General features: G+C 37.8%; 2 protein-coding genes and 1 long non-coding RNA gene across 3 annotated transcripts in view; 2 read left to right on the top strand and 1 right to left on the bottom strand.

The window, feature by feature from the left end:
- The first annotated feature begins 9,659 nt into the window (after positions 1 to 9,659).
- Positions 9,660 to 10,207, top strand: LOC139689910 (uncharacterized). Its single transcript, XR_011701442.1, has 3 exons — positions 9,660 to 9,791; positions 9,901 to 9,972; positions 10,053 to 10,207. It is a non-coding gene; the product is annotated as an uncharacterized lncRNA (long non-coding RNA).
- A 595-nt stretch (positions 10,208 to 10,802) lies between these two features.
- On the top strand, positions 10,803 to 13,783 carry RsfS312 (ribosomal silencing factor RsfS-like protein, 312). Its single transcript, XM_071587016.1, has 4 exons — positions 10,803 to 11,034; positions 11,112 to 11,303; positions 11,434 to 11,694; positions 13,519 to 13,783. Exons 1-4 carry the CDS (start codon positions 10,887 to 10,889, stop codon positions 13,710 to 13,712), a joined length of 795 nt encoding a protein of 264 aa, XP_071443117.1. The 5' UTR covers positions 10,803 to 10,886; the 3' UTR covers positions 13,713 to 13,783.
- Positions 13,784 to 17,049: 3,266 nt separating this feature from the next.
- Positions 17,050 to 24,104, bottom strand: part of LOC139689920 (clavesin-2-like) — a 109,285-nt gene continuing 102,230 nt past the window's right edge. The window contains exons 5-7 of the mRNA XM_071587047.1: positions 23,984 to 24,094; positions 21,100 to 21,205; positions 17,050 to 17,748 (exon numbers count right to left, since the gene is read on the bottom strand). Of these exons, the coding sequence (XP_071443148.1) occupies positions 17,576 to 17,748; positions 21,100 to 21,205; positions 23,984 to 24,094 (390 nt within the window). The 3' untranslated portion in view covers positions 17,050 to 17,575. The remainder of the gene's footprint in view (positions 17,749 to 21,099; positions 21,206 to 23,983; positions 24,095 to 24,104) is intronic.

Here is a 24,104-nt window from a genome sequence, read left to right as displayed (position 1 = left end):
CATAATACATCATCTACGTAACGGAACCAGTAGTGCACATTTTTGAGGAGAGGATTTTCACTATTGAAAAGTTCCATTTCTAGGTTATTCAGAAATATTTCAGCCAGTAGAGGTGATAGGGGGGAGCCCATAGCTAGACCTTCCAATTGTTGATATAGGTTTCCATTAAACAAGAAATAATTCTGATTTATGCACACTGTCAATAAAGATATGAGTTCATTGCAAATAATTTCTGGTGTTTTAGCATTGAGTAGCACTTCCTTTGCTAGGAGCACTGCTTCTTCTCTTGGAACACTTGTGAATAAGTTTACTGCATCAAATGACACTAATATGGAATTCTTGGGTGGAGTTATATCTGTTAAGGACTTTGTCAGTTCTATAGAGTTCTTATGCTATATTTTCCACGAAATTGGGAATGTTCTACAAATTTGCGCTTCAATACCCTAGCTAAGGAATGCAGGAAAAAACTTTTATTCAGAGAAATGTACTGTCCCCCACCCAGAGACCTAGCTTCGTGGCAACGCATTAAATATGTAGGAAAACCCTCCTTTAAAATAGGCCGTGTACTCAGTGATGATGAACATAAAACCTGCCTTCTACAATAATAAAAACCTAAGGAGTTTGCTACCGGCAGTCAAAGACCCCATGAAACCAACTCTCCAGAGCGGGGTTTACCAATTGCAATGTGGTGACTGTGATGCTGAATACATTGGTCAGACAGGGAGGAGTCTAACGGTTCCAGCGGAAGAACACCGGAGGGATTTCATTAAGAACACTGGGATGTCCCAATTCGCAACTCATCTCTCGAAGGAAGGCCACCGAGCGGATTTCACCCCCGAATTACTGCACAGAGTGAAAGGGACGCAGCTGGATATCCGAGAGCAGTTAGAAATTCTAAAAATGGTTAAGAAGAAGGACAAGATAACTAATGACCACCTCTTCCCTTTCCACTCACCCCTCCTGGACATTCCTATTCTACACCCCAAAACATCCCCATGACACAGACCCACGCTCCCTTCCCAACCTTTCCCCCCCTTCCCCCCCCCCTTCTTACACCTCTCCTTTCCTTAATTACACTCCCCCATCTCCCATCCGCTACCTCTACCCGACCGAGTATATAACTCAGGTAAATCTATATTGTACCACTAGTCCTGAGGATGTTACAGTGTAACGAAACTAGTTGACCAATAAAGTTTATTTTGTAGAAAGCAAAGATAGTATTTGTCCTGAGTTAAAAATGGAATTCTACAAAGTTAAGGCCTCAACCATTCAGTGTATTTTGTAAGAGTTAAATGTATATTGAAGGCCTAGGGATTCATTTATTTTACATATTTTTAAGAGATAATCTTTTCAGTGTGCATGTATAAATGTCAATAATGAATTAAGTATGGAAGTCTTTGAAATGTTGGTACACATTACAAATTGGTGCTGTGCATAAATTTCGTACAGGACCTTTTTATGCATCTCAATGTTTCAAAATTGGTAAGTCAGTTATGAAGACGCAACCATCCTGGGGAATACCCAATGTTACTTCTCTGCCAGAAGAAACGAATTTGGAGCCATTTCTTGAGAGCTCCACATGCTGACGCCATACACTTGCATATATGATTCAATCCATTTGTAGGATGCGCCTCTTATTCCATCACGTTTCAGTGTATGCAAGAGTAGCCGATGATTCACCCAGTCAAAAGCTTAAGTGAAAGCAAAATTAAATCCTAAAGTTTAATATTGATAGAATTGAGCTCTTATGGCTAGTAGTATTGAGTAAATGAAAAACTCCAATAACCGTAAACAGTTTACCTTTCTAAACAAAGTACAAATGAGATTAGTTGGCCAACACTACAAGTCAAGGATGGGGTAAAAAGGAGAGGGAAACCCTATTCACCTTTCTTATCCCTTTCCTTTTTATCTTTTACCTCATCCTTGACTTGTGGCATTAGCCAACTAACCTAAAGTTTAAGTTCTAATGTATAGTTATACATGAGAAACCGTAACTTTGTCATTATTTTTTATATATCTGGATGAATTTTGCATTGGCTTTTTTCATGTTGGTGAATAATTGTTCTTCTTTTGTATAATTTTTAATATATTAATATTTTTTATATAATTATAATTTTTTAATTATTTCATTCAACAACCAAAACCAAAGAAAGAACTGAAGAGGAAATTGAACCATGTAGTGCAACTCAAATGTTTATATATGAACTTTATAGGAATTTATTTGTATGCATCACTCAATGAAGAATACATTCACAGTTATCTGCAAATAATATCCCTGACTACATGCTTCCTGAGGGGTTTTTGTGCTGAAACTGGCAATCGATTTTCTTTGAAACTTGTTTCATTCTTAAAATATTTTAAAATCCAATTTTGCTCCTCTCCCAGTCCAACTTCTTCTTTTTTCAATTCCTATTTGCATCCCAAGGGTCGTCTGGTTTTCAATCAGCCCTCAATCAGGTGTTGGATTAACTTGCCTTCCATATTAATATTCAACTTTCCAGTGTATGTTTTCAATCCTGTCACTGATTCGTATCTAATTATGTTTTTGTCTTGCCTATTTTTTTTCTATCCTTCCTTTTCTCTTCCGAATGTTATTTAAACACCCCCCCCTTACCACTCACACTTCCCACCTGATACTTGCACCCCCTGCCACACACCTTTTTGGTGGATCGCGATATATTTATGTCAAAAACGTTTTCCTCATATTTATTGCCAAAATATGTGAACACTTTCCTCTGCTTTAATTTGTCATTATCCTTTTTAAACTTAGCCTTACAACTCTTTGAGAATCTCTTCTTCTCTCTAGAAACAACTTCTTCCTGTCAATTCAATTTTCCTCTAATTAATTTCAATTCCACATGAGCTTGTAATAACCCTTTCAGGCTCTTGGCAAACAAATTCCTTGGCTATCTTAAGTATCACTTGATTAGCTGCAAACCTGACAGCCTGCTGCATGCTTTAATTCCCAGATGAAACCTTTCCCATGCCACCTTTAACGTAGCATATAGGTTAAAAAGCACTGGCGGACAACCTTATTTGACTTCCTTGCCCATCATGCTCATTCCAATTCTTCTAACACTCATTGCACAATGTGATTCTAATATAGGTGTGCATTCCCTTGACCATCCCACATTCTGCAGTACTTTTCTTATCTACTCATTTGAAAGACTTCTTGAAATCTATGAAACACACAATAAGTTCTTTCTTATAGATTCCTTTCTATAAATGTTCTCAGTACTGCGGTGATGTCACATGTTCTCTACCTCTTTCTTAAACAAAAGTGATCTTACCCTTGATAATATTATGTCTTATAACACAATTTTCTAATGATGATTCCAAGTCCCTCCTCCCTTCACTGTATGTGAAATTTAACTGTGATGCTTAATATTCTTCACATGTTTTTTGAGGATGAAGATCTAAATTGACTTAATGAAAAGTTTAGTATGTGGAGTGCAAATAATATATTTTTTGAACTTAATGATTTTTATTTTTACTGGTGGCACTTGACAGACAGAGAAATTGTAAATAAGGTACCGAGTTGTATTTCCTGAATCTATTAGTGATTTTTGTGATGAAATGCTTCATTTTTATTCTTTGCCATTTAGTCGACCAGGAAGTCTTCCAGGCCTTGTATTGATTATTGAAAACATCAAATTTTTAATGCAACAAATGGTACTCCGGTTTTGGCATTCTTTTGTAGGTATTCCATTTTAGTGAAACAGTGAAGAACATTGGTTTAATTTTCCAGGGAAGTGTTTTCCTTCAATGGAGGATCCAATGTCAGTTTGCAGTGGGAGAATTTGTAATCAGGATGGTGTACTTTATATTCAGGTGTGCCTGTCACACAACAGCATATATCATGTGCCCAATATGGGAATGAGGCCATCTTTTCACTTTCGACTTTGTGATCAACAATTACTGCCATATGACAAAGTCTGCCTTGACATAAAATTGTTTGGAATTGGTGCTATATATGTAGTATGTTTTATGCAAGGTTATCTAATATCAAGGGTCATGTTTTGCAGGGACCCTTCATTTTTTAGTTATTCAGATATTTCAAATGTTATTTCATTTTCCCAACCAAAGATCTTGTCTTGTAAGTTTTTTATTCAAGAAGTTCTCTCGGGTTTCCCACCGGGTCAGGTTGCAGTACACTGACGTTTCGAAGGCTGACTCTGCCATTGTCTTCAGGGTGAAGTGACCATGGTGGAGTGATCAGCCTTCGAAACGTCGGTGTACTGCAACCTGACCTGGTGGGAAACCCGAGAGAACTTCTTGAATACCATACGCCAGGAAAAACCTGAGATCCTTCAAGTTTTTTATCCTCAAGATGGGTCTATATTTTTATCATATCATCAAAGTTATTGTGAGTGTAACTTATGTCTTCTTTGTCTATTACTACAAATAAAAAAGTGCATTTTGCATATGGTTTTTAATCCAGCATGGCTGCTATTCTTAATGAAACTGGCTGTAAAAAGATGAGCAATTATCGTGACCCTGGTCACTACTTTCTAATATGCATCTGTTTTGCCTGCGTAGGTTTTTGCAGTGGTGGTTTGAAGGATTCTGCATTATTGGGTTTTGCCGTGTCATTGTTGTTGCCCGGAGGTATTCCTTCATCCAAACTTTCATTGATCGGCATGCTTCCCCAATGTAGGCTTTCCCACATGAGCAGGGTACCTGGTAGACCCCTTCGTATAGGTCTTTCGGAATTTTGTCCTTAGGTCCAGGGAGAGCGTCCGCTATTTTCTTGGTGCAGTTAAACCTTGTCATCACGTCATGCTTTTTCAGGACTCCGGCTATCTTCTCGGATGCTCCCGATACGAAGGGGATAGTAGCGTATGCGTTTGGGTCCGGTTCCGTCTGCTTGATGGACTTGTCCCAATCCCATCTTCGCCTTTCTTCCCTGGCGGTCCTTAAAGGAAATATCAGGGAAACATGCCGCTCAATGAAAGTTCGGATGAAGGAACACCTCTGGGCAACAACAAACAAGCAGTTTCACCTGTCGGCCATCTCAGATCACAAATGGAGTGAACCCGGTCATGAGATCTTATTCCAAAAAGCAAAGGAGAGTAGATATTACCCACGTTTAATTAGAGAAGCAATTGAGATCGCCAAAAACCCGGATAACATTAGCAGAGATGAAGGCTACCATCTCCGCAACGCGTGGAAGAGAGTTCTCTGGAAACAGACCAATCAGCGAGCAGCCACTAGACGGGACCACCTTTATAAGGGTGCCAAATATCCAAGTCCCTCATCTTCGACCTGAAGACGCCAAATGCAACTTCAGCGTCTTCAACAAACAACGACGCGGTGAAGCCCGATAATGCAGAATCCTTCATGCATCTGTTTTATAGGAATCCAGGAAATTCATGCAAGTTTTTGCATGCCAGTATTGTGTGCAATCAACTGGTAGTTTCCTCAAGCATGCATTGAGAAAAGGGGGATCCTAAGGAGCCCTAAATGTAACAGCATTTCAATGTGTGTGATTGTTTAATAATAATAATAGTAATAATTTTTATTTGTCCAGAGACTGCATCATACAAAAAATTGTACACATAGTATAGGACACGTCAATATATACAATAATACACTACGTAATACATATACCTATTCTAAGTTTCATGTTCCATGAAATTCCTAATAGAATAGAAAAAATTCCTTTGAAGAAAAGCTCTCAATTTCCTTTTAAATAGACAAATGTTTGTGCTGGATTTCAGCTTATTAAACATAAGGAGACCCATAGATTTAGGGCCTAGTGCGGTGGTTCTAGTTCTTACGTAAGTTCGGTGCAGATCATTTTTAGACCCGGTCCCATAGTGGTGAATACCACAATTTGTGTCATACATTGAAAGGTTTACAAAGGTGTACACCAGTAATGCATAGATATAAATACACGGCAAAGGTAGAATGTTCAATTTATGGAATAATGGACGACAAGGAGCATTATGCTCTGCTTTGACAATTAGGTGTACGGCTCGCTTTTGAATTTTTAATATTGTGTCTGCAAGCGGAGAAGAACCCCAGAAAAGGATACTATATACTATACAGGAGTAGATATTTGCATAATATATTGACATGAGGACATCCATTGTTACGGTAAACCTGATGCTTCTAATAAGGAAGCAAATGGTATTCAGTTTTTTGCCCAGGTGACATATATGCTCCCACCAGGACAACCGCCCGTTTAGAACTATTCCTAGGAATTTTGCATGGGGCGCTTGGGGAATTAGTTTTCCACTTGATTCAATTGCAAAAGTGGCCATGTTTTTGTTTTTATTTGCAAAGTAAAGTAGTTGTGACTTTTCCACATTTAAATTCAGCTGATTCCTGCAACACCATGAGTTCAGATGTTGAACGGTTTGTTTAGCATTGTTTGTTAAACTTTGGACTGCAGAGGCAGTGAGTATGATACTGGTATCGTCTGCAAATAAGAGTGGATCATCCCCTTCATTGGTTCTTATATTCTCAGGCAGGTCATTAATGTAGAGGAGAAACAGGATAGGACCCAGAACTGAACCCTGTGGGACACCTTGGCATACAACTTTACCAGGAGAGATGAATTTTTTTCCATCACTGAGCAAAACCACATGCTGCTGACGGCCCTGAAGATATGAGACTAACCAGTCATGTGCATTGCCCCTAATACTTGTATAAAGCGAGCATACAGATGTAACTTTAGAGAGAGTCAAAGTGAACAAGGTTATGACTCAAGTAATCACTACTCCAGCTGACTTACCAAAATTGAATTGGTAAGGAAGTTATATGCTCTTGAAAAAGGTTTAGAGTTCCTCCATACGTAATGGGTAAGGGTTAGAAATATGGACATTAGGTATTCCAATATAAGTCTAACTTGTGGGATAAATGAGCAATATAAATATTTGTAATCTTTACTATGATTCTGTATATGTTATGTTTTTAATATAGTTAAGTGAAACATGTAGGTAAGATCCACTGGTTACATATGAAATTAACTCTTTATGAGAGTATCGCTTGAATGGAACTTCATGGCATGTGTATCGGAATACTAAATTATGTAATGCTCTTAAAACTTGACGTCTGAAGAACTAGAGCATGGGAACGTATTAGTATTTTCATAGACTCCAGTTCATAGAGAGCAATATCAATTAATAATAGTTTAATGATTTTGGAGATACCTAGGTAGCTACCCAAGATGATTTAATATAAGGAATTTCTTTTTTTTCATAGGGCCATTTTATTTTGATCCTATTTGCTGTTGCACCAGAATCAGGATAGCATTTTTTGAAATTAATTACTCAGAAATTTTTAATAGAAGTGAGAGGAATTGTTTGTAATATTTAATGAGAAACTAAAATTAAATAATTTTAGAATGTTCATTTCTCAATATTATATACCTGATGTGCATTTCAGTTCTGTGGAAACAAACTACTGGTAAGTTCTTCATGATGAAATATGATTTTCAATGATTGTAGATTGTCTTGATGGTTTCATTCTTTTAACAGAAAGTTGACTTGAACAAAAAGGCATAGGCTTAATGGGTTCTATACTAAAAGTCAACATATTGAAACCATACCAGGGAAGAAAGATTATCATTCAGAGAAGGCAACCCTGCTCCTTTTCTTATGTCATTGGTAATCTCATTGAGGACCTGGTAACCATAATCACATTAAAAGTTTGCCTGGATCTGAGAATTACTCTTGACCTGAACCCATGACCCTGTTGCTGAATGTGCTATGTACATACCAAGCTACTATACATGTTTTTCACTCATATTGCTCACCAAAATCAGTCTTATGTATTCAGTACAAATTGTCTATTATCAGAGGTGTGTAAATATACAAAACATATATGTATAACCACAAACGGTAATAATCCCAAAGGTCAGTGGAGTTCACCCAATATTAAATTACCTAATTACCCACAAGGGCGTGTGGCTGGGGTTGTTAGGTCACCACCCGTAATTAAGAATAAGCCCAACTGTAAAATTAACATTTCAGAGTAGGGGGGCCATTTTCTCTCCTTGAGCTGCTATGGCTTCCCAGAAGTTCTGGCACCTGAAAAATCATACACTATAGGGTGTCCGGGAATCGAACCCGGGCCTCTGGTCGTAGTCCAATGCTCTATTCTTCTTGGACTACCATGTCTTCATATATTTATTTACATAACCTCAATCCAAAAGGGCTTATAATTTACCTTGGCTAATCAAGAAGCTTAGATAATAACATAAAGGCAGTTTTTTTTAAAAAGTTAACCCAAAAGATATTGCCATTGCTTGAAAGTGATTAGTGGATCCATTATAATTTAGGTGCATTCAAGCAAATCAATTCAAAGGCAATACTTCGTGAACAAAATATCACTCTTAGCTTTCATTGACAAAATATCTGCCCTTTCAGTAGTTGAAGTTCTTGCACCCAGTGTTCATTTTGCCGGAGTTGAATTAGATTGCTGCAGCCACAATAGAAGTAACATATGTGTATTAAACATAGAAACTTGGTTATGTTAATAGGGAGTGAATATGTGCCTCTGATAATTTTGTATATTTGATCAGGCTCTCAGGGAAGAAATTTTCTAATTTATATTGACCTTCAATTTATGGAAAGTATTCCAATTTTGAGATATTTTTCTTATGGCTGCCAATCTTAATGAGATAGCAAGTTTATGATGAGAATGATGTAGTCTAATGTTTTCTTATGATATATCTATTGGCTTAATGATTTAACAAGAGGGACTACAATTTCATCTGTTGGTGCTTCTGCTATTCTGAATGAGACTCCAAAAATCCTGTTCTGAAATATTAAAGAGTGCAATTGGTTCTAAGAAGTGAAATAGTAACTTGAGTTAAAAGTGGTTGATTGAAACTTGGGAGGCACACAAAAAACCGCTTGAAATATTTTTGGGATCCCAGCCACTCACAGTAGTCAGCTCCTCCTATTCCTCAAACTATTAAAGGCGGCTGGGACCCTCAGAATATCTCAAAAGTGAGTCATTTTTTCTTTTGTGTATTTTTCTTTTTGTATGTCATGTAAATCATGTTCAAGTAAAGTCCAATCGGTGAAAATTCTTTGAATATTATACACACACACATAAGTAGGTACATGTTTATGCACATACTTAATTACACCCCGTTAAATAGGTAAATTGACATGGCATTTAAAACTTTGGAATTTGTTGGGGTAAGATAAATGACTAATCAACGTAGGGTTTAAATGCACCACTCCCTCCGAGTTTCACGCACCCGTGAACCGAAAATGACACCGAAAAATGCACATTATAACAATATTTACCACAAGATGAGTCGCAATGGATATTATTAAATAAATAATATCTAAACTAAAAATAATTACAAAAATCGTAAACTAAATAACTTCGCCAAAAAGAAAAACTTACTGCATTTTAGTATAAGAGATAGTTTCGTAGAAATTAGACGTTGAAATTCAGTCTAAAAACGCTCTGATATTCCTGTTAAAATTATTACAGATATTTTGAAAATTGGAGATACTAAAAGTTAATATTCATTCAGGTCGTTTTTATTCACTTAGTCTACATCAGATTTCAAGAAAGAGTCGAAATGGAAAATTTGAACATTTCACCGCCAATCAACAATACCCACAAGGCAATTCGTCCAAGGACAGTGCACTCTCGATAACTTCGCTATATCTCGTCGCCCACGAGATACGATATGTAGACGTTCACTTTCGTGGCTGTTGCCGTCAGTGGATGTCCAGTTGTGAGAATCTTCCGATATCATAGTCATCCCAAACGAGCATTGAAGTTTTGAAGCTTCATCCGACTGAAGAATGAGAGCAAAGGTGAGATATGTTAACATTGTTTTGTTAACGTAATTATGTGAAAGCTTTAAATGTTTTTACTCTGCCACGTTTTTGGGTCAGCTGAGTAACACGTAAATTTCTTTTTCAGTGGAGGAAGAAGAGAATGCGGAGGCTAAAGCGAAAGAGGAGGAAGATGAGGGCAAGGTCCAAGTAAACCGGGGTAGGTAATTAATAGTATTTATATCATGCACCTGGCTGAAATTCGTTGACCGGTAGTTAATAAATGTTTCTCCTTTCTAGCGTGTGTGGTGCTTTGCGGTTGAAGGATGTCATCTCCTGCAATGGTGTTCGTTAAAGCGACTCGTGGTGGAGTGTTGAACATTGAATTTCAAAAAGTGCCGTGCTTCTTGGTTTTGTAATTGGTCTTGTGCGTCAATAATAAAATGTGCAAAGGCTATTTTAGTTTTATTGTATTATAACCTCTCATTATTCGACGATTCCTGAAATATATGTATGCTTGTTACACGTGGTTAATTCTGCTACATGCTTCTGGGTAACCTGTTAATGGTCAACCAGATACAAGATTCAAGACAGAATGTTCGAATTAATATTGGTTGTTCGATTCCTATCGACCACGTGCCCCAAATAGCAAATTTTGTCTATGAAGAACTTGGAGAGTATGAGGTGCATAAGATAGATATTTGTTCTAAGAGATTAAGGGCACGTTGAATCTGGAGCAAGCGCTCAATAAATGAATGTACTGGAAAGCCGCAAGGGCCACACGCCCTTGCGGTAGCTTGCGGGGTGTTATGTAGATGAATAGGATTCACGTTTCGGAACTGTTCTCTCTTCATCGGTGGAGTTCTTAAGTCAGCTTCTTAGCCGTGAGTCCGATTGTTAAACTTGCTTATCCTTAACGGATAGTATTGTGGCAAATATGCCGAAATGGTGTAGTAAAATTATGCAGAGATCAAGTTAGGGCCTGAAAAAAAAGATTTGTCACAAAGCCTCGTTGGAAAACGTAACCAAGCCAAAATTCGTTCTTAATTGCTCCCGGAAGTTACGAAATTGTTTAAAGACAAATGATGCACGAAATCAACAGTGAAATAATATTCTTCCACCACTGAAACCGTAATGTGGTCTTGTGTCCTTCATCGCATTACCCACAGAGCGGTCAGTTTAGTGTTTCGGAGAAGGCCTGTTTGTCCGAGTGTGGTTCTGAGCGAAAGCTTTCTAACGTCTGCATCAAAATTTTCTATTAAAAATGGGAATGTCCATGAAGGTACGTAGGTTGTTATCGTGTTTATTTCGCACTTGAGGTGATTTTTTGACATATTTTATGCAATGCCCGTACTTAAGGTGGGGACGTGGAGTCCGATTCAATGGATAACATGAGTTCGTGTGATACTGAGATCAATGTTACCGGAAAATATAAAGCGTTCAGGGATGAAGACGCGGAAGTGATATTCGACGTAGAGGAGGAGCGGAGAAGGTCAGAGTCGGTAGTAGAGACAGATGAAGTAGACGAATTTGCTGGGATTAGTTTAAAAAGTAAGTATTCTTTGTTAGAGTAAAACTCCTTTTTCGACAACTATTTGTGGAAATATTCTGGTTCTATTAAATTATATTTCAACTTCTTTCGACGTGAGTGAATTACTTATGGCATAACTTGTACTCGCAGGAGGTGTTACAGGAGTATTTGATATATCTGATCTCGTGGACATTTTGAAAAAACAGAAAGCTCGTGACTTATTTGTAGTTAGTGTACCACGGGAGTATTGTTATGTCTCTGTGATGGTTGTGGTCACTGGTCGATCTACCCGCCATATAAGAGCAATTACTGAATTCATACGCAAGGTATACAAGAGAAGAAAAGGTAGCCGTGATCCTACGCTTAAAATAGAGGGTGAAACCTCAACTAATTGGCAGGCCTTAGATTTAGGTAAGTGTAAACAATTTGATATATAACTGAAGCAACTTCACTTCTTCCATGGAAATTGTAAAATTCTATTTTCTCTCCATTCCATTCGACTTGCCTATTCTGTTCCAACCCCTTTCTCCTTTTCCTAATGCCCCCAATATCATCTTTATCAACCTCCCGCTGCCAATTAAAGTGCTCTGCGTTCATCGTTCCTGCCGCTGGATTTCTCTCGGCAATCCTCTTTCTTCTTCCGCCGTGCATAGCAATTCCTCCTTTGTTTCTTTCTGTTGATTTCACCTTCTCCACACCCACATTTCGATAGCTTCCAATATATGGTCATCATCTCGCCTCAATGACCTTGTTTCCACACTGGGCCAAGCTCAGTTAAGTTGTTTCCACAATTGCTCTGCCTTCTCAATGCATGCTCCATATCGAAGTTTTCATGAGCCATTTCTTAACATCCACAATGATGTCCTTCTCATCATTTCCCTCCTTGTTAAAGCTTCTGTACCGCTTAACCACATTTCTTCTTCCTATGTGCTAATCACATTGACCATTCCGATTCAAAACACTTTCGAGGCATGTAAACTATTCCACCTGCTCTAGTTAATGGGCACCCTTTCTTATGCACAAATCGGCCTTTCTCTTCCTCGAAAACTACGTAATCCAGATTTTGTTTACATTGGTTCTCATCCCATACTGATTTTGCTACCTTTTTAATGCATTCATTAATGTTAGCAACTCCCTGACTGATTTGAAAACTGAAGCTTGATTATCGGCGAACCAAACTTATTAAACAAGCTCCCCGCTGACTTTCTTTCCTATCTCCCGTTCTTCCAATACCTCTTTATCCATTTCCTCCACATATATGCTGAACAGCACTGGTAATAATGCATCTTCCCCTTTTTGTAACAACGTCTTTCCGACTCCCCATCCGCCCCTCACCTCTGCAGTCTGAGACATGCACTAGTTATGGATAAGTCGCCTGTTTCTCCAAACAGAATGTTTCCTGTGGTTTTGTTGGGAGAGGCAAGAAAGTGTATCATTATGCAGTTCTAAAGGCTGTGTAAGCTCAAAACCTTCCTTACCAGGGAGAATATCAATAATGATATTTGAATAAATGAAAAAGAAACACTTTGTTCCAATCCACCACTTTATTACAGGTACGGCTAGTTTCGACGCTACGGCGTCATCCTCGGGTACAAAGTTTAAAGTCACAATCATTGTATATATACCCTCTTCTGGAAAGGGTGGGGGAGTTGTGGGAAGAGGGGGCGGGGAGGGGAGTACGGGGGTAGGTACGAAAGAATGTGGGAGAGGGTAGGAAACACCAGGAAAAGCGTTAGTGAGTGGGGGGGATTGGAAGGTGGGTTAAGAAAGGGGAAAATTTCATTGGTCGGTATAATTTGAGTCAATGGCTAATGGGGATAAAGGTAGGGGTTAGGAGTCAATGGGAGTTAGGGGGAAGGGGTTAGAGGTTCTGTTATTGCTAGGGAGGCTTCCAGGAGAGGTGATACATTCTCAAACAGAATGTCATTGATTAAAGGATGTTTTTTTCATTTTTGGAATGATGATAATTTTTTTCAGTTATGTTATGCTCTGCTTTATTATGTTGCAAGCTTCTTATGATTATTTACTGGCATAATCCAAGAATTGTTTCCATTTTTGCCTAAAGGCATTGACAAAATAGTTAATAAAAGGCTGCAAATTATTAAAGCAACACAATGCATTACTGTTAAAATTATTGATTTCAACATGGAATACTGTAATAAATTAAGCCCAAATTTGATTGTTTTTCTTTTATTTTAGATTATACTTAATTATGAATGTTACTTTTCCTTGCAGGAAATATAGCTCTCCATGTTTTTCTGAAGACCACCCGAGAAATGTACGACCTTGAATCTTTGTGGTCACTGGGGGCTGAATACGACAACTTGTGTAGGAAACCTGAAGACCCTTTGATTGCTCTCCTGCAGAGTCAGTTTGGTCTTGAAGGCTTGGAACCTGCTTCATCAAGTGAAACCAAAAACTTTCTCTAATTGACCTCTCAAGTTCCCTTAGTCTTACAAGTGATTTTCAATTCTGAGAAATAAATTATTTTTCTATATTCTGCCGTTTTTTGCTTCATGTACAGTATAGCCTTAATGATAATGCATTTTTGAAATTAAAATATTTAGGGATTGGATGAAATCTTCCATCCATCTCATGCTCAATCTGCCACAAAACAAGGAAGTGAATATCTCTGCCAAAATGGTGATCTCGTGATACGTATGAAAGACCTTATGTGTACCTTGTGAATTAATATGTTTCTCAAGGTACAGGTTTTAGACACAATTCTTGAAGTGCACGCAGTCACTCTGTCTGCCTCCTTTAATTTTTCTGCATCCAGACATACTGTGCAAGATGACTCGGTGTATGGTGTGGGAGTTAGGGTTTCAGCTTTTTATGTGTGAACAGTCATTGGTTCATAATTAATATATTTGCACTAATGCTTAAACATATGTACCCTTTTGCACATGCATGGCTGTCCTGACTTTGTTCAAAAATGAGTATTTTTGGGGAAAGGATTATGTTTAACTTTTTGTATTAAAATGTAGGAATGGGTGTTTGATTTGTTATAAATGAAGCATGAATGTGGATATGAAACAACCTATATGGAGAATCCAGTGCGAATTCTTGGAGAGAGGAAGGTTGAAGGTGGGATCACCAACGAGAGGAGGGCAAATTATTACTTTGGGGTTATCAGTTTGTGCTCAGAAAGGCAAGTGCGATGCTATGGCAGTGATAAGGTCAAAAATGGAGATGAATATGAAGTGCAATCCGTCAATGGGGGGTCCTATCACTAATTTTATCTGGGTGGTCAAATGTAATGAAATGCAATTATAGGGAGGGCAATATTTCCCTCTTGGGAGCCAACATAAATTTGGTGTATTGAAATGTAATGAAATAATTGACTTTGTATTGACTTCAATATGTTATGCAAATTCCATAAAGTTACGCCTGAGACAACAAATAAATTTGGTGGTTGGTGTCTCGGGCATTAGTTGGTGTTAGTCTTTCATACTGGGCATGAATGAGGAAAGAGTAACTTTCAACAGATTCAGATGAGATGTAATGGAAGTTCGTCATTATAAGAAAAATAAATTTGCACTTTTCCACAGATTGAAGGGGATTCTGAGGGAAGGAGAGTGATTTATAAAAATATGGTGATTTAACCTGAAATTAGGCTGTTTCAGCAGCTAACAGTGAAACTCCCTCTCTTCAACTGACTCCACCATTTGCATATGTATTTTCCCATCCAACCACCCTCTATTCTCCACTCCCAGTTTTTTTGTGTCCAATAACCCTTCCCTGATAATTTCCTTCTTAAAATCACTTATACCTCCTGCCTCTATGTCCCCTTCAGGCCTAACCCTTCCGTATGCTTCCCTTCCTACCTACCTGACACTCTCCTCTCAATAATGACCACGAGTGCTTCTCTTCTTCCTCCTTTCTCCTCTCCATTTCTTTAGCTTCTCTGTTTCTTTGGGTTTTCCACATTTCCCTTCTTTGTCCCCGCCCTGACCTTACTCTTAACCCTCCCCCCCCCTCATCAAACCTGTGTAAAGATGACATATTCACAATTTAAATTTTGCATTATATCTGAAGATGGTTAGATGAACTGAAACGTGTTGTGTGTTACAAAGAAGTCTGTAGAAAAGTGCAAATTTATTTTTCTCAGAAAGACTAACATGGCAGATTTCACTAAAATTTTTCACAGTCATGGTTTCGTAGCAAGGCAACATCATCAGGCACCTGAAAAAATAAAGTTTCTAGGGGAATTGGGCGAGTTGGTCATCCCACATTTATGCCTTGGCTCATCTGTATGAGTACCTATCTGTAGGTCTTAGTCTTCTCTGTTCGAGATTCAAACGACTCGCAACTTAATCATCACGTTTGCTCTCATCTCATAGCAATTCGTTAAAAATCAAGTGGACTTCTTCCGTAGTTTTTCTGATCCCTTAAATGATTTCTTAAATGGATCCCAAATACATTCCATGTTTACCAAATGTGGCCTAACCAAAGTGAATTAGCAATTCTTATTATGTTTTAATTATATTTTCCTGCTATCTGTATGATATGCCCTATTTCCTTTAAGGCTGACCTTAATCTTCTTCTCATGTGTACCCTATGAAAAGTTTGACGTGTGATGCCCAGGTATTAGATGCTTTATTTGAGCCCCTGTTCCATTATCTCCCTTCTTCCTCTTTTCTTTTATTGCATAACTTAAAGAGAGTGCTCTACCAGGGTCCTCATTATCTGTTAATCTGTGTTGTCAACAAATTATCTAAGGCTACTGTTGGAAGGGAGCTTAGGTTTTGATGAATACATCAAGAAGAGGAGGGGTGCAACAACAGCTATAACTTTTTTGGCACCCTTGAAGTTATGTACCCCTGTAATCAACCCACAAAATTGAATGAAGGTTGTTAATGGTAATTTAAAAAGTATAATCAGGTGGTAAATTTCTTATTAATACCATAATATCTTGTTGATACGTCAATATGCTATGGGGGACTTTGTCCAAGGCCCTCTTTAAATCTAAAAATATGGCAACCACTTGTGTAGTCACTGCGTTTGATTTCAGGACATGAATTAAAAGACGTAATCGACTTTTGAATGGTTTGCTTCTCATCACTCACTGAGACAGTATGATCCTGCTGTTGAGAAATTACCCCTTATTAAAATATGGCCTAAGGTTTTGCAGGATATTGCTGTTAAAGTAATTGGTCTGTTATGACTAGGATCCTCCCTAATGTAGAGGGGATGAGATGGCTTCCATGCTCTATCTTACATTTTTTTATAGTTCCCCACTTCCGTGTAATAATTTGAGAATTTAACACCCCACTTGAGGTGTTATTTATTTTTTTTCACTTACCGTGTTCCATTCGCAGATTAAGAATTTGAAAGAATTATAATCGTTGTGCTGGTCAATATACCCAGAGTAATTTGGATGATTTTTCCCGAAGAAGGGCGCCATTTTAAACTTGGCATTCATAGGCACTGGGTCATGCTACCTTAATGGAAATATGAAAATGAACCGGCTACCAGGCTGCAATCGTTTTAAGGTAAGCCAAAAAACTTTATTTGAGTTTTTAATCTTTCATAAGCCATATTGTGTTCATTTTGCATGCACAAAAATGTATCAAGTAAATATAAAATATAATAGAGAAGTTTAGTATTCATTGATTATCTTAGACTAATAATATAGAGATTCTGAATTGAGGTGTTAGGTTATCCTTATATTTTGTCGGGATCAATTAAATATTAAATTTTTGTATTGTAAATTATCCTTTACTATTTACAATTCATGTAACACACAATAACTAACAAAAACAGTTAAACAATAGTCTAATGCTTTATTTACAGTATTACCACCAATAATTATTAACCCAATTTATTAAATTTAAGAGTTGTTCCTGCTCATGAAGTTGCCTGTCATTTTGCAGACTTCATATCTTTGGTGCATGTACAAGCTTTCATTGATTATTTAAAATTTTTCACTTTTAGAGTAAATAGAGCCTAACATACTGGCTAGTAGTTGAATGTTATTAACCTTTATTAGGTTTCATTCTTAAATAATAAGAAAAATCTCAAAAAAAACATGCCACACTCATTGTAGTTATTTCCATTCACAGAGCAGTTTCACCTATCTTCATCCATCTTTTCATTTTCCTTTGTCGTGTCATCAAATCAATTCAGCACTGATGGCACAAATGGCCACTTGAATGCACATCACTAGTTCCATGGACACTGCACACCATTACGTGCTTTTGGTCGCATTGTCATACAATGGCAGTTTTTGTCATGCTTAGGAACGGAATGTTCATTTCAGTCATTACTTCTTTTTGGTGGCCTAGGAATGTCAGTCAATGTTGAGCCGACGGAAAGACCCTTCCCATCCAAATTCACATTCATTCTTGTTATATGTGTGCCCAAAACTTTTGATTGGTGTAATCCTTTTGGAAGAGTCAGCCTTGATGGACTCATGGGTGAGGAACCAGTCACGGTAGCTTTCAAGTTTCTTCATCCATTGACCTGTTGACATACAAAAAACAAACTCGTTTGTAATTATTTCATATCAATTGCAATTTCATAGAATTTGTTTGTGGAATTAGATTAATCCTTCATTTTGGACCAACCAGGATAGCATTGTACAGTCAATGACTTATTACCCTAGGGAATATTATATTGAAACACGGAATCACCCGAAAACATTCACCTAGTTAAGAAGAGAGTTCAGGCATATTCTTTCCTTACCAAGAATCTGTATTTCCACATGAAAAATTATTATAAATAATTCATATTCCAGATAATAATAATTGACTTTTTAATATTTCTGGATTGCATACTTCATGATTTTAGCATAATTCAAAGAGAAACTATTGGAGTAATTTAATCATTAATTATGTGTATGTCAATGCATATGAAGAAATTCAGTGAAAATTATAGATACAGGCAGGTATTAGGTGGAGTGATACAGCACTAGGCTGATATGAAAACAGGAGGGTTGTGGGGTCAATTTCTATTCCTGTGCCGCCCACAGTTTACCAGGAAAATTTGGTACCTGGAAGAAAGCACAAAACTTGGGTGAAGTTGAGTGTGTCCAGATTTATCGGGATGTGAACACAAAATTACAACACCCCATATTTAATCATAATTGTAATGATACTGTGGATAACTTCATCGAGAATTCAGATTAACTTGTAACCTAACTACAGCACGATGCCACAATTTCAGAGAGTAAAAATCATCCGCCTTGACTGGGATTCGAACCCAGATCCCTCAGTGTCCGGTCGAGTGCTTTAGCCACTTAAGCTACCGAGGCGTCCTCTTAAACTCTGGAATTTTGGGGCTTTTAAAGGAACTAGATGTTGTGACGAAATGCCATATGTGCATACAATGTCACAGGCATTCATAGTCGTGCACGAGGCGCCACAGTCCACGAGGTTAAAGCCAACTTTAAACACCTTTAACCTCGTGGACTGTGGTGCCTCGCGCACGACTACGAATGCCTGTGACATTGTATGTACGGTATTTCGCCACAACATCTTGTTCCTTTAAAAGCCCCAAAATTCCAGAGTTTAAGAGGACGCCTCGGTAGCTTAAGTGGCTAAAGCACTCGACCGGATATTGAGGGATCTGGGTTCGAATCCCAGTCAAGGCGAATGATTTGTACACTCTGAAATTGTTGCATTGAAATGCACATTAGCGGATGATTCTGTTAAAAGTTACTGTTGCGGCATCTCCAGCAGTTTCTTTGGAACTAACTACAGTAGGTCCGATGTATCAATAAAACATAGAATAATAGTGGGTTTGTAAAGTTTCTAAAGAATCTGAGTGAATTTTCATTGAACTACATATTAAATTAGGTACTCAATCATCTTATTTCATGGAATAACCTATAATTATTATTATAAGTCTGTTTCAGCATCAAATTTGGGATGTTCATCTTTTCCTTAGTCTTCCTGTTTACTGTAGAAATACCTTGAATGGTGTCATCTCAAAGAGTAGGAAATTTCCCTGTTGTGATCGCCATTATTATAAAAAACTTATGGAGAATATTCTGGAATTGAAAGAGTGCAAGGGACAGACAGTGAATTCTCAGATGTGATTAGTATATTTTACCATATCAATATACTTCAATGAAAATTCAGGTATCAGAAACAAACTGAAAAATTGATCTTTTACATTAATACCAAATGTGATATTGTTGTTACAAGTGTTGTATTTTTGTGTTTAATAATGTGCTCTTGCATTTTATGAGGTTGAGGTTATCACTCACAATATTTAAGTATCTATTCTATTTTCCATATTTTTAACAATCGTGAACCTGGCATAACGTGCTTTGTTATTCTGTAGGATAATCATGAAAAATTCTATTATATTGACTTAGTATTTTACATTTGTTTACTTAATTATATATTATAAATTTTTTGTGTTATCAGTGGTATCCTACTATGGCAAATCGATGGAAATATGGAGGTGACCTGGCAGTAGTTGATACGGTAAAATACCTAGGTGTCACATTCACAAAAGACTTAACTTGGGGGACTCACATACGTAAAGTCTGCGGTCAAGCATATAAAAAATTGGGATTCATTAGACGCATTGTCGGCAAAAGTGACTCGAAGGTCAAGGAACGTTGTTACCACGCTCTTGTAAGGCCTCATTTAGAATACGCATGCAGCGTGTGGGATCCGAGTGAAAAAGGTCTCATTCGGGAAATTGAGAAGGTTCAACGCCGGGCAGCCCGTTTTGTAAAAAATTCCTACGATAAAACGCAAAGCGTCACCGAAATGCTCATGGATTTGGGGTGGGAATCATTGGCTGAGAGACGATTCAATGCAAGATTGAAATTATTAAATAAATTTAGATCCGCATGTTTCAGCACCGAGGTCTCGCAAATTATTCGTACTCCTACATACATTGGTCGCTTGGATCATGCATATAAAATTCGGGAAATAGATGCCAGGACTAGCCGACTCAAGGACTCCTTCTTCCCACGGACAATACGGGATAGCAACTGTAGGGTTATAGATAGTAAAAATTCCACTTGCCACCCTCAGTGTCTAAAAAATGATTAGTTCTACTTAAATGCATGCTCCTCCGCTAACCTTATGTGTTTTGTTATAATAACCCATTCTTTCCGCATGACATCATTCGTGTTCTGTTCATCTGTTTTTAAGTTTCCCTTTCAATCCCTCGTCCCTCTCCGCGGGGGGAAATTCCTGCTACCTGCAACGTTGGGTCGCATTCCCTGCCTTTTAAAGACTCTTTGGGGGCAGAGTGTTTCGTGGTGCATTTTCATGTGGTGTTTCAATTTCTTGCTTGTTGTGTCCTGGCTTCCGTGTTGTAGGATGGCTTTCGTGCTGCATCATGGGGTGCAGTTTTTTAGTTGTTTTGCGGTATATGTGTTTGCATGAGTATTGGATGAAGGGATTTTTGCATGAGTGTGTGCGCTGCTGTGGGTGTAATTTTCCGTGTTGTTTTTTTGCATGTGGTATTTTTCTTTTTTACGGTTGGTGACCTAACACCCCCCGCCACACGCCCTTGCGGCGGCTTGCGGGGTATTATGTAGATGTAGATGTAGAAATTACCCACGTAGAAACAAGTAAATAAATAATTTTTCCCGGTAGAAATTGGGATAGTTGTAATGGTGCTGACCCCTTTATTTCACAATAAGAGCCCCCCTTGTGACTCATTTGCCCATTGGTTTCAATCACACCCAAGGCAAAAATGCTATGAATTTCCATCGGTTCTCGTAAGCATAGAGATTAAGGTAAGGAACAGCTTTATGGTATACTACTATTAAAAAAAACCAACATACTAACATTTATTCAGATTTTGGGTTGACTGCTTTGGCTACTTCTAAATTTTTCCACTTACTGTGCATTTTATCAACAGACTCCAGGTGGCCACCATATTCAGATGGCAGTACAGAAGGATGTATCCACTTGTGTAGGGATTCAATGGACCCAGCATGAACATGGAACTGAAAGTGTGGAATAATTACAAAATTAAAGAAATAATGATTTCACCACATGGATCAGCTGCCCTGTTCATAAAATAATGACTCTTGAGTCGACACTTTCTTCCTCTAAATTCATTAACTTGTATGAATATAAGGTAATTGTTCCTAAAATTTTCCGATCGAGCCATAAAGTTAAGCCTTTTTTCTAGTCAATAATGGATTTCAGTGGGCACCTTGGGAAATGCACAATATTAGGGGAACTGAAGAATTGAAATGGAAGCACTTCAGAGATGCAATCATGGGTGTAAATGATCTCCTGAATGAGTGAATCCAGATCAGGAAAATTTTATGACGGGCATATTTATTTATATAATAATCCTTGTATTAGTTCATTTGATTATTTGGTTTTACACCGGTTTGGTTATAATTATGCCTTTGCCATATGATTTGCTTTTGGCACATTAATTCAGTTTTTATCAAGTGGGCACCCATTTCTTACCCCCAAACTCAAGTAATGAAACTTCATATAAACACTCCATAATTTTGCTTATGATATTGCTTTGATAAATAAATCCGGAATGAATTTGCTGTGATCATGGCTCATTAATTTGTTCTGTTTGGGGCATCACAGAATCAGTTAAGAGGAATCGATACTCTTTAATTTCATGGAAGAACATTTTATCTCTTTCATGACACCACATCATGGATGTTTCTGCTTATTTCTATATTGTGTTAAATTTTCAATGTAATTCAGAAGTTCAATTGGGAATTCCACTCGTGAAATACAATGTTATAATTTTACATTGATTGTACACATTGAGTTATCCATATTCAGTGGAAGTTCGTTCTTTTTTTAACTAACCCATAAATGATTATGTTGGAAAAATGAAATTTTCCCAATCACTGGTAGGCGTAATTATAATTAAGGATATTGCTAAACTTTGGTATTTCTTGTGGCGTGCCATTAGAAATGAGCTAAAAAAACCAAAAGAGTGACATAGCCTTTCTCTAGGAAACTTAAAATTAGGCTCTTTCTTCTTCTGAAAGGAAGGATATAATGGACATGTATTGCATACATCAATTACACATGGATATAATGGTTTTCATACTTTGTTGTGTGTCATCAAAAACCATTACGGAGTTTAGGGGATCCACACATTTGCTCGCCAAATATAAACGATTGTTGGTTCAAATATAAATGCTGTGCTACTTCTCTATGGACATATTTTCCCTTAGCTTGAAGAGAATGTTCATTCCTATGCTCCAGTAACTGAATCACTCCCACAAATAGTTCTCCTTCTCACCTGCAGAATAGTCATTCATGGTTGCCTCATGGGCTTCTTCATCCAAAAAGGGTCACTTAATGACCTTCAACCAGTTGGAAAGCAGAGCAGCCACAACTATTTTGTGGGTACCTACCGACGAGGGCACATAGGCATGGAGACTCAGGATCGCCCTATATCAGAAAACCCTTTTCCTGGTTTCCTTGCCTTTTCTCCTGGTTGCCTCATCACATAAAATAATTGCCATGACTTTTACCATCCCATGAACTTTGATCACCAAGCTGTGACTCTTCCTTTTATTTAAGACCATACAAATTAGAGGGGGCATGACATACACTGATGTTATTCGTTTTAATGATCCCATATTTCAACTCCAACAATGTTTAATTCCATTAAAAACAGTCATTGCATTCCTGTTGCTCAAGTTCTGACAGGATTTTTATCCATCTTCTGAATAAGTGGTAGGTTCCTTGGCATCCATTGAGCAGAGCCCTTGCTTGGGTATTACCTAATATGTACCTGAAGTACAGTTGTTTTGGATGTTACCACATTGCTATGACATGTCTATTCCCTTAATCATCCGTTCACATCACCATCTCCTGATTATTTGTCACAATAATGCTGATTATTTTTACTTGTCGTCCTTTAACATGGATCATCCTCCAATAGCTCCAGTCTCTACTTGGCAGTATGCTGACCGTGGTTTCAGGTGGTGAAGCAAACTTATAGCAGCCATAAAAACAGTGATCAACCTGAAGTTTGACTTTATGGGTGAGGGTAGAGCGAATCTGGTATTAAGCAATTTACAGTAAGTGAAATTCACTCATCAGGCATCACTTCCTTTATCCGTGCCACCTATGGATTTCCAGGAGGATCTGGTGCCCAAAAACCACAGTTTGGGTGAAGCCAGGGGTGCCCAGAGTTGAGCCTAGGGCCTATGGTCAGTACTTGCTTCAGGAAAATTTTGATGACTGCACGGTGCTTGATGTGTCGCTGAAATCATTAAATTAAAATAGTGTGCCAACTGATATTTCAAATGCTAGTGAATACTAGATCACTTAGAAAAGAAACATCATTATTGTTTCCATTGATGGACAGAAGTATGAAATGGTGGCCACGGTAGGCTTGTCCAATATTTTTGACCGACAACACCAAATTTTTTCCTCCCTTGAAACTTAGATGAACTTTACCATGGTTTCCTAAATAAGCTATAACTGTTGAACATGAAACTTGGTGTATTTCATCTGTGGTCAAATCAGGGGTGGATTCTGAATTGGTTGTCACTAGGGCCTAAGTGGTGAGGATTACACAGAGGGTCTCAAGAAGAGACGAGTTTTCTTGTGAGGACGTCTTTTAGGAAAGAAGGATTGTTTTACAAATGTTCTAAACACAGTGCTTATGCATTTATACACTAGGAAATCATCAGCACTCTGAGTGGGAGAAAAAGAACAATGCTGCAGCACATACTCCACCATTATTTAGGCTTGAAATTTTATTGAATCAAAGTTCAACTTACCCGAGCTCTCATTTTCTCCTTCATTAGGACTTTGAAGAGATTGAGGAATTTATCAATATAAGTGGGGGCATTGATGAAGTGAAGCTGCTTGAGTCTCTGAGGGTAAGCTTCCTGTAATTAT

This window comes from Hetaerina americana, unplaced genomic scaffold (genome assembly GCF_022747635.1).
Source record: "Hetaerina americana unplaced genomic scaffold, ioHetAmer1.1.p SCAF_29, whole genome shotgun sequence".
Lineage (NCBI taxonomy): Eukaryota > Metazoa > Arthropoda > Insecta > Odonata > Calopterygidae > Hetaerina > Hetaerina americana.
This window is presented reverse-complemented; position numbering and strand designations above follow the sequence as displayed.

Coding starts and splice junctions, on each gene's coding strand:
- RsfS312 (XM_071587016.1), top strand. CDS start 10,887: ATGTGGTCTTGTGTCCTTCATCGCATTACCCACAGAGCGGTCAGTTTA. Junction 11,304..11,433: donor TGCTGGGATTAGTTTAAAAA/GTAAGTATTCTT, acceptor TTGTACTCGCAG/GAGGTGTTACAGGAGTATTT. Junction 11,695..13,518: donor TTGGCAGGCCTTAGATTTAG/GTAAGTGTAAAC, acceptor TTTTCCTTGCAG/GAAATATAGCTCTCCATGTT.